The sequence below is a fragment of the Vespula vulgaris genome, chromosome 23, assembly GCF_905475345.1.
Source record: "Vespula vulgaris chromosome 23, iyVesVulg1.1, whole genome shotgun sequence".
Classification (NCBI taxonomy): Eukaryota; Metazoa; Arthropoda; class Insecta; order Hymenoptera; family Vespidae; genus Vespula; species Vespula vulgaris.
In genome coordinates, this window is record NC_066608.1 from 899,447 (window position 1) to 910,000 (window position 10,554).

General features: G+C 32.7%; 2 protein-coding genes across 6 annotated transcripts in view; one reads left to right on the forward strand and one right to left on the reverse strand.

Moving 5' to 3' along the window:
• Positions 1-283: 283 nt before the first annotated feature.
• Positions 284-1,178, reverse strand: LOC127071888 (cytochrome b-c1 complex subunit 8). 2 transcript variants are annotated; one of them, XM_051011689.1, is made up of 3 exons: positions 1,057-1,178; positions 688-853; positions 284-515 (listed from the first exon to the last, which is right to left on the reverse strand). In XM_051011689.1, the coding sequence occupies exons 2-3, from the start codon at positions 839-841 to the stop codon at positions 421-423; spliced, it is 249 nt and encodes an 82-aa protein (XP_050867646.1). In that variant the 5' UTR covers positions 842-853; positions 1,057-1,178; the 3' UTR covers positions 284-420. The 2 variants fall into 2 exon arrangements, with proteins under 2 accessions (XP_050867646.1, XP_050867645.1); XM_051011688.1 differs by having other exon boundaries at positions 938-1,077.
• Positions 1,179-1,637: 459 nt separating this feature from the next.
• LOC127071790 (lysine-specific demethylase lid) overlaps positions 1,638-10,554 on the forward strand; it is a 15,297-nt gene continuing 6,380 nt past the window's right edge. For all 4 annotated transcript variants that reach the window (XM_051011437.1, XM_051011436.1, XM_051011439.1 and 1 more), the window contains exons 1-10: positions 1,638-2,407; positions 6,242-6,458; positions 6,535-6,695; positions 6,791-7,159; positions 7,237-7,515; positions 7,581-8,073; positions 8,153-8,280; positions 8,366-8,560; positions 9,727-10,181; positions 10,268-10,529. In XM_051011437.1, the coding sequence (XP_050867394.1) occupies positions 2,165-2,407; positions 6,242-6,458; positions 6,535-6,695; positions 6,791-7,159; positions 7,237-7,515; positions 7,581-8,073; positions 8,153-8,280; positions 8,366-8,560; positions 9,727-10,181; positions 10,268-10,529 (2,802 nt within the window). In that variant the 5' untranslated portion in view covers positions 1,638-2,164. The remainder of the gene's footprint in view (positions 2,408-6,241; positions 6,459-6,534; positions 6,696-6,790; positions 7,160-7,236; positions 7,516-7,580; positions 8,074-8,152; positions 8,281-8,365; positions 8,561-9,726; positions 10,182-10,267; positions 10,530-10,554) is intronic.

The window sequence follows — 10,554 nt, forward strand, 5'->3', positions numbered from 1 at the left end:
TATAATATTTCTTTCATCTGTCTTCTTCTTCTTATTGTAACTCGTAACTTGACATTGTATTAGAACAAAAGTTTTATATTTTTTTAACGCACGAATTGAACAATTCAATGTCCGTCAGTGGCTTATTTGTACCTTATGCGCCATCTCGAGGTTGTAAGATAAATTACTAAAAGTTTCTTTTTTTTTATGGAAAATAAAAATCATTAAAAAATTAGTATGAATTTAAAGGATCTAAAGATATCAAATGCAATGAAATGGGGATTATAGTAATTACGATAATAGATTTGTATTCATGGTTTAAACGAATCAGTTAATTTATTGAAATATGCGATCATACAACTTCCATCGTATTATACATCGTAACAACTTCGATGAGAGATAACACTACTTATTAATTTATATTTAAATTATTTAAATAGTTTAAACATCGTCCTTGTAAAGAGCGTGATTTTTACGGCTTAGTTTGTGATGTGTTTCTAAGGCCCATAAGTATACCAAATAGTTGAAAGCGAATACTGAAAGAAAGAATCTTAATTAGTATAAAAATAACATTACTATTTTTATCGTATTAAATGTTACTCTCGTTATAATATCTTTTTATCAATCTTGAATCGTGTCTTATAATATGTAAAATAAATCCTATCAATAAATAATATATTACTTTATTAAGTAGATTAATTAACATACTTGGTAAATAACGGTATACTGAACTATGGAAGCGTCTAATAGTATTTGGAACACCCTCTGATATAAAGCCTTTGAAAGCTTTCTGTTCATGAGGACTAAGACGGAAATAAACGATCCCTCTTATTTTGTACAAATTTCCAAACTTCAAACCCATGTTGAAGAATGTCTGAAAAAAACAAAGAATGAAACTTACCATAACCAAATAATTAAGAAAAAAGCAATAATTCATCATAATATAATTGTATCGTACATTTATTTTATATGCAATTTATTATATATTTTTTATATATATATATTATATCAAAGTTACAATTTTTTCTTAAACATTTAATCACGTAAACGTAATTCGTATATTACATAAACTCTTACCTGCTGAAACTTCAGCGAAACACAGCACTGATACTAAATCGATATACTGTAGACTTCATTGTATTGGACTTTTTTCATTCGAAAGGCGCTAAATTCAAATTATATTAAAATTTCAAGTTTACATTAATTATAACCAAAGATAATGTCAAGAAACAAATATATATATATAATAAATGATATAAAACCAATGTTTACTAAACGACTTTGTAATGTTATAAGATAAATATTCGATTTATTAAAATGCCCAATATAAAACGAAATACAATTTAAAGTTCAAAGTGAGCGAAACTTAAGGCAATATTTCGGAACCAATAGGAAAAAACAATAAGAAAAATATCAACGAATGATAGATTATCATAAATATTATTGAGCCATTTGTAATCGAATAGAAACAATTTCTAAGAAGGGGCCAATAAGAAGGTCAGAAAGAAAATAAAGTGAACGTTGATTGGTCGGGTCGAAGGAGCGACGAATCAGATCGTAGAATAAGATGGCGCAGTAGTTGACTCTATGTTACGATAGTGCCGGCGTCGTAGGTAACGTGAGGGGGAGTAAGGGGAAGGAGGTAGCGGTGGATCGTAGAAACGCGAAGCAGGCCAGTCGCTCGTGTGCGGGGCTCCGCGTCGGATGTCGAGCATAGATACTTCCATGTGTCCTTTTATCGTTTCTTCGCGTTCATTGTCAAGCATACGCGATCGTGTAATCATAGTAGAGAGGAGGAGATGGTGCTCCGTAAGAATGTTTACCGAAGGAACGCTTGTCTCGTGTGATTTTATTAAAACGTTTGGGAAGTAACGTGTACGCAAGCGCGCGTTGGTTTGCGACGAAAAAGAATCGGGCAGGCATAGAGAGAAAGAGAGAGAGAGAGAGAGAGAAAGAGAGATAGAGAGAAGAATAGAGAGAGAGAGAAGAGAAAGAGCAAAAGCGAGGAATTGGCATCGGCGACACGGGCGCGTCTTTAACGTGCCTGAGGACCGACCTGACCGATCGACCGTCATCGTTTCTTTCCCCGTAGTTTATATATCTCTCTCTCTCTCATTTAATACAGAACAACGGCAGACGACATAAGAAAGATATTCTTATTAAAGAAGGAAGGAAGTAAAGAGTCATGGTATCGAGATACCACGACGCTACTTCCGACTTCGCTTCTCAGGATCGTTTCGGTACATATTGTTGTCGTACCCAGGACATGGCCTGTGATCGTGCTGACTCGGACTTCGAGTTCTCTATACCGCCCGAGGCCCCTGTATTTGAGCCCAGCACTGAGGAGTTCCTCGACCCTCTTGGATATATCGCAAAAATAAGACCGATCGCTGAGAAATCTGGCATCTGCAAGATCAAACCTCCGCCCGTGAGTAACGTCACGTACGATATTTCTCTCTCTTTCTTTCTTTCTCACTTTCTTTCTTTTTCTCTGTCTCTTCATATCTTTTATTAATTTTTTTCTTTTTTTTTTTTTTTACATATTCGTAAGATTCGCACGTATTCTAAATCCCTTCAATCAGAACGAGACATCGCGTGTATATTACGCGGACGCGCGCGTGTATGTACGTTCGTGTATGTGTACGTGCATCGATCTTTCTCTCTCTTTTTCTTGTTTTTTTTCCTCCTCTCTTTTTCTTTCTTTCTTTCTTTTTTTTTTTTTGTACCTTCCTTCCTTCCTTCCTCTTATACCTTACCGATTGCTTCGCGACCTCGATTCTATCCTAGACTTTAAGTAATTACTTAAACACGCATTGCGTGTAAAATAACAAGTTCTCTTGTCTATATATTCATCTAACAACACGTAACACATTGTGCATTTCGTATATTGCATAGAACACAACATGTCACGAGAAAAGATTGTTAAGAGGGGAAAGAGACGGATAGAATGGACAGATTCTCGTCGATGATTCTGTAATATTTTCTCTCTCTTTCTCTCTTTTTTCTTTTCTCTTTTTTTTTCGGAAAAGAATCGACAGATTTATCTTTATATCGTTTCCTTATGTCGTAACGTTTGTCCAATTTTGTAACGATTGATTTTAACGTGGACGACACAATGAGTACACGTTTCTGTGTTCCCTTTTTTTTCACGACGAACGAACGAAGGAACAAGAGAAACCATCGAATCTCCATGATCATCTTCGAAATCGTTGGATTTGTTATAAATGGATTAAAAGATTTATGAGGGTCGTTTGGAAATAGAGGGTATTTTTTTCTCTAGAAAATCTCTCTCTCTTTTTTTTTTTTTTTTACATAAAAGAATCCGAGAAAGGTTAATCGGTTAAAAGTTTCGTTAGAATTTTGAATAAAAGAGAGTGAGAGTGAAAGTGAGAGTGAGAGTGAGAGAGACGACATACAGATAGATATTTCGATAATATCGTCTTGTATCCTTCGTGCTATGACGTTATAATAAAAGTTACTTAATAAAAAAAGACGACATACGCCATGTTAAACGATGTCACCTTCGGGAAAAACTTGAGTTTCTTTTCGAACGAAATGATTGGCGAAAACGCACGAGGGAATTGTTTGGTATATAAAAGACGAGACAGAATATAAAAAGAAAAAAAGAAAGGTGCGTAGGAGAGGGGAGGGGAAATGCATCTTTGCTCTCTTTCTTTCTTTCTTTCTTTCTTTCTTTCTTTCTTTCTTTCTCTCTCTCTCTCTCTTTCTCTCTCTCTCTCTCTACTCACTCACTCACTCATATATATATATACACACGCACGTACGCACACATAGTCGTGTCCTTTCTTCTCACCTTTCGTTCATCTTTACTCGTTGCAGCAGTCCTCTTATAGATCTTTTTCTAATATTTTTCTAATCAACGCATGCGCGCGCTTATTCTATCCGTCTGTCTCTTGGTAGTGTCTCTATTTTCTTTAAACGTGTGTCAATGATCGTCGAGTGAAACGAGCCTCTTTCGTTTGAATATTACGCGATCGTGCAGGAAATGATTTCTGCCACCATTTTGTTTCTACCGTGCAAAAGATGAAGGGAAAAAAATGTCTTTTAATGACAATCGTGCAGGTAGTTTCGAGCGTTCGGAATTTATTCGTACAGAGAAATAAAGAATCAAAAAAAGAGAGAGAGAGAGAGAGAAAACGTATAAAAATGAAAATGTAATTTTTTAATTCAGGTGTCATGGCGCTGATAAGAAGTTGAAGAAGAAAAGTTTTGGTCGAGAGAATTTTTCTCTCCTATTTTTTTTGTCATGTTTTTGTTTTTGTTTTTGTTTTTGTTTTGTTATGACTAATAACAAATTTAAAAAAATCATGGTACCTCTACATTCGCAGAACAAATCGAATATATCAGTCTAGTTTCTTCTGTTATATATGTAAGACTATATAAGAAATCTTATCGTGCATTTTCCACAATAAATTTGATAAGATCCCTTCTTTGGTCTCGGCGCGATCTCTATCTTGATATTTTTAAATTGATATCCTGTCTAGGCACATATAGTGTTATTTTATATAAATCATGTATATATACACACACACACACATATATATATATAGAAATGATTCTTAATGATTTATGACAGTTATAATCCAAAATATTTTTTGCATTGAAAACATCCCTAAATGTATATAATAATGCATACATAACGATGTTTACACATACGTGTACATATGTGTTCGTAGTTCAAGAGGCTGCCATATTTCTTTGTTGAAATTACACGTCCCCGTTACAAAGTAAACTTATTTGGCTGATGGTTAAGAAATTTAGTGAAATATTTGTGTAGGATAAGCTTCTTATAATCGATTATATTATCGTCCCTTTCCAACATTAACGTTACTTTTATCATTGTTGTTGTTATTGCTATAAACGCTATAAGTGAACTATTACTATTACTATGACTATTACTACACTATGCTATGAATTTCATGTCGAATGTGTTAGGCATTCACGGTGGATGCGTTTCTAGAGATGGCGTTTAACAAATGCCACCATTTCGTTGGAAGTCTGCTTGAACAAGTGACGTCGTTGCAGGGCGTCGTTAGTTGCACGATATCATCGTGTGCCCTTTAAAAGACGCGTTTAGGTCACGTTGCGAATACTTTTATTAACATTTTTTCTGGTAATTTCATACGAATCTTTTTATTTTTTCTTTCTTTTCTTTTCTCTCTTTTTTTTATGTATCCGTATTAAGAGCTCGGAAATTGTTTATAAGTTAAATAATTATTATAAATTATAGATTAATAGTCACGCGTGCTATTATAAATTTGAGGTTATATTTCTTTGTCTTTTCTTTTTTTTGTATTCGATTGTATAATTTTTTATGATTTTTAAGATAACTTTTTTCATTAATTATATGTTTGTATACGTGAATTAATTATTATATCTATTCTTCTGCTCGTATAATTTCGAAAAAAAAAAAAAAAAAAAAAAAAAGGAAATATAGTACATGAAAGATTAAAGCATCTCGATATATAAAAGCTGATGGAAAAGGTTTATTGATTAATTGGTCTTCTCGCTAATTCGCTGTTGTATCATATAAGACTAGTATTGTCTTACCTTACGACAACATTTGAAATTTACACATTACGGAAAACATGGCTGCATAACATCAGATTTTATCGAACGTAAAGAATCTGTCAAGAAGACTTCCAATTACTACTTTTACGAATATGTATCGTGTTACGATGTCGATGTTATGTTTTATAAAATTAAGTTAAATTATTCAATGACTTTTTTTTTTCCTTATATAGATTATATTTTTAGTATTTTTGTTTGAGAAAAATTACAATAACAAATGCCAATCTGATTGTTTGTATGTCGGAAATCGTTCTAATTCAGTTTTATCCGTTTCTTTGCGATAATATCTTACGCCATACGCTATTACTGTAAAGTAGTAACGAAGCACCAGGGGCGTCTATAGTGTTCACAAGCAAGGCGTTCTTTGTACCCCTGAATAAACCATAACCAACGATTTCATCGATATGAAACAACCTTTCCCTGATCGAAATAATGAATGTCTGGAGAAATGATGCGTGTCTATAGTCGTATCGGTCGAACTATAATTTGTTCTTCGAAATAATTTCTTCTTATATAATATTCTTATTCTTCTACATTATTCATCAGATTTTTATTTGTAAATTCCTTACCTCTCTTAATACATTCTTTTTATTTCCATATTACAATCTTTTATCATTACTAATGATTCAATTTTCTTTCTTCCTTTTTTTTTCTTTTTTTTTTTTTGTAGAATTGGCAGCCACCATTCGCAGTTGACGTTGACAAATTCAAATTTGTACCACGGATACAAAGATTAAATGAATTAGAAGCTAAAACTAGGATAAAACTCAATTTCTTAGATCAAATTGCTAAGTTCTGGGAATTACAAGGATCTTCATTAAAAATACCTCTTGTGGAGCGTAAAGCTTTGGATTTATATTCCTTGCACAAGATTGTCACTGACGAAGGTACAATTCTTTTTTCATTTGCTCTTTTATCGCAGTTCACAACATTGTGTTAATATTTATTTAATCCTTGTTATAGGAGGTGTAGAAACAGTAACAAAGGAAAGAAGATGGGCAAAAATTGCCAACAAATTAGGTTATCCTTCTGGAAGAAGCGTTGGAAGTATTTTAAAAAATCACTACGAAAGAATTTTATACCCATTTGACGTATTTAAACAAGGAAAAGCATTGACTGATATTGTAAGCTTTTTAATAAGATTTGGATATCATGTAATTTTCAATTATTTATTTTTTAAGTATATGAATCATTTATATTATTGTATTTTAACATATAGAAAATAGAACCAGATTCTGATGAAAAAATTGAGAAAAGAGATCGTGATTACAAACCGCATGGAATAATTTCAAGGCAACAAATCAAACCTCCTGCAGAGAAGTTTTCACGTCGTTCAAAGAGATTTTCTGGCCAGGAAGAAAAGCAAGAAGTCGGTATTAAGCAAGAAGATTGCAAAGAAGAATGTGATTCCGATCATGACTGCAGAGAAGGTATCGTTAGAAGCAGATATGTAGATAATGATAAAAGTAAGGAACTTAAGAAATTACAATTTTATGGAGCCGGTCCAAAAATGGCTGGTTTTAATACCAAAGAACCAAAGAAGTCTAACAAAACTAGAGGTGTTAAGCTAACGTACGAGTTTGACCCAGTGAGTAGAATTTTTAGTTTTTAGTAATACACTATCTATGTATAAAAAATATATATTAAACATATTTTTTCCTTTAGCTTGCAAAGTACATTTGTCATAATTGTGGGAGAGGTGACAATGAAGAAAATATGCTTCTGTGTGATGGCTGTGACGATAGCTACCACACATTTTGTCTAATGCCACCTTTAACAGAAATACCTAAGGGAGATTGGAGGTGTCCAAAATGTGTTGCAGAAGAAGTTTCAAAACCGATGGAGGCTTTTGGTTTTGAACAAGCACAAAGAGAGTACACCCTTCAACAATTTGGTGAAATGGCAGATCAATTCAAAAGCGACTACTTCAACATGCCAGTACATGTACGAAAAAATATTTATTGTGTATGCATTAGAATATATAATTAAATATTGTTTATCATTTATAGATGGTTCCAACTTCGTTAGTAGAAAAAGAATTCTGGAGAATAGTTTCATCTATTGACGAAGATGTGACAGTAGAATATGGTGCAGATTTACATACCATGGATCATGGATCTGGATTTCCAACGAAAACAAGTGTTAATTTATTTACGTGTGATCAAGAATATGCCGAATCCTCATGGAATTTAAACAATTTACCGGTTTTACGTGGTAGTGTATTAGGTCATATTAATGCGGATATTAGTGGCATGAAGGTCCCATGGATGTATGTCGGCATGTGTTTTGCAACATTTTGTTGGCACAACGAAGATCATTGGAGTTATTCTATTAATTACTTACATTGGGGAGAACCAAAAACATGGTATGGCGTACCTGGTTCTCAGGCAGAAAAATTTGAACAGTCTATGAAGTCTGCTGCACCTGAATTATTTCACAGTCAACCTGATCTGTTACATCAATTAGTAACAATTATGAATCCAAATATCTTAACAAATGAAGGTAAATTATATGGAGAAAAAAAAAATGTTTTTGTTAGAGTACTTAAGTAGGTATTAAAAATATTAATTTTATTTGATAGGAGTATCGGTGTTTAGAACCGATCAACATGCTGGTGAATTTGTTGTAACATTTCCAAGAGCATATCATGCAGGTTTCAATCAAGGTTATAACTTTGCAGAGGCTGTAAATTTTGCACCTGCAGACTGGGTGTGTATTAATTAATAATTTGTATTTGCTGCTTAAGAGATATTACATTTCATTTTATTTATTTATCTTTTTTTCTTTTCATCAGCTCAAAATGGGAAGAGAGTGCATCACACACTATTCAAATTTAAGGCGGTTTTGTGTATTTTCTCACGACGAATTAGTATGCAAAATGTCTTTAGATCCAGATTCATTAGATATTGGAATTGCTACAGCTACTTATCATGACATGTTACAAATGGTAGACGATGAAAAAAAATTGCGAAAAAATTTATTGGAGTGGGTGAGTTAATATTTACATAATTAATATTTAGCAATTTAATTATTCCATTTGAATGTCAGGGTGTGTACATTATTGTTGTTTTAAAATTATATATAAAAGGAAAAAAAAACGCATGTCTACAATATAATTTTTTTTTACATTGAAACGCATTATATTATGTTAAATTACGTTATCATTCATTTTTATCGTACATTCATACAATTTATTTTCATGATAAATTATGCGATACATATAGATGAATATTATCAACAAAAAGTTTTGACTCAAGAAAGACATCTATAAAATGAAATCAAATTGCATTTCACTTTTGAAAATTTCATCATTCTTAAAAGACTAGAAAAAGCTATTTAATTCGTCTTTATAGTTTCTCTCTTTTTGTATTATTCACACATTCGACACAATTTTAAGCCACAGGATGGTGCAATACGGCCTGTTTTATCCAGGATTAACCGAACTTAAGTGGAACAGATCATAGGTTTGCTATAGGAGAATGGCTGATGTATTCGGATCAAGTAGTATATCAGATGCCAAGAGGCATTCGGCATTCGCTCACTTACGCACTACCAATACATACGTACACGAACACACGCGGCAAAATTCGTGTGCGTGTGCGTTGATACTGCCACCATTCGAGATCGCAACAAAGTCCTACATTGTCCACGTTATAATTGATATTAATGCTACTGCTAATGCTGCTAAAACAATGTTTATTCATTTCAAACGCGATTCTTTATATTAAAATAGTTCTTCAATGATTTCTTTTCGATCGTAAAATATTCATTCTTCTGTTTTTATATTCTATGTCTATGATTCTTGATTATGTAACTTTCATTGGTGAGTAGAGGTTATGTTTTCAGTGTTTTGCCACGGTATACTATACAAGCAGTTTTTATGATCTGTTATTTTATTGTAAGCCGGTAAAATCTGTAAATCGGTGTTTAATAACACTTGAAAGTTTTTGGAAATCGTGTGGTGACATATTTCTTTGATATTCAAGGATAAATATTATTACAGATGGATACATGTGTTTTCTACATATGTGATTTATCTGGTTTATGTTACGTTTAATGTAAATAAGATTTTGTTTATTTCATGGGATTTAATATGCTGTATGAGTTTTATGGATATTTGGTAAATATTAAAAAAAATTATTTTCTTTTCTATAGGGTGTAACAGAGGCTGAACGCGAAGCCTTTGAGTTATTACCAGATGATGAACGACAGTGTGAAGCCTGTAAAACAACTTGTTTTTTAAGTGCAGTTACATGTTCGTGTCACAATTCCCAATTGGTTTGTTTAAGACATTTTACAGACCTTTGTGATTGTCCACCAGAAAAACATACGTTACGGTATCGTTATACGTTAGACGAATTGCCCATTATGTTACAAAAGTTAAAGTTGAAAGCCGAGTCTTTTGACTCATGGGTAACTAAAGTTAAAGAAGCCATGGATCCAAAGAATGATAAAGTTGAACTTAGTGAGTTGAAAGAACTTTTGAATGAAGCAGAAAATAAAAAGTTCCCGGATAGTGAATTGTTAACAGCTTTAACAACGGCTGTACAAGATGCTGAGAAATGTGCAAGTGTTGCACAACAGCTGTTAAACAATAAACAACGTACAAGGTTAGTTTTTATATTTATTAAAGTGGTATATTTATCGTATAGTTTATAAAATGTCTTTTTTTTCTTTTTCTTTTTCTCTTATTAAGGACCAGGCAATCTGTAGAGACAAAATATAAATTAACTGTGGAAGAACTGACATTATTTTATAAAGAAATAACAAATTTATGTTGCGAATTAAAAGAGTCCGATGGCGTAAAGTTTATATTGGATCAGGTATTACAATTTCAAAGTGACGCAGAGGACTTGGAGTCTAAAGAAGATGATTGTAATATCGATAAACTAGAAAAGTGTATAGAGTTTGGAGATTCCATATGTATCGAACTACCACAACTTGTACGCTTAAAACAGGTAACTAAATTGGAACCTTATATGA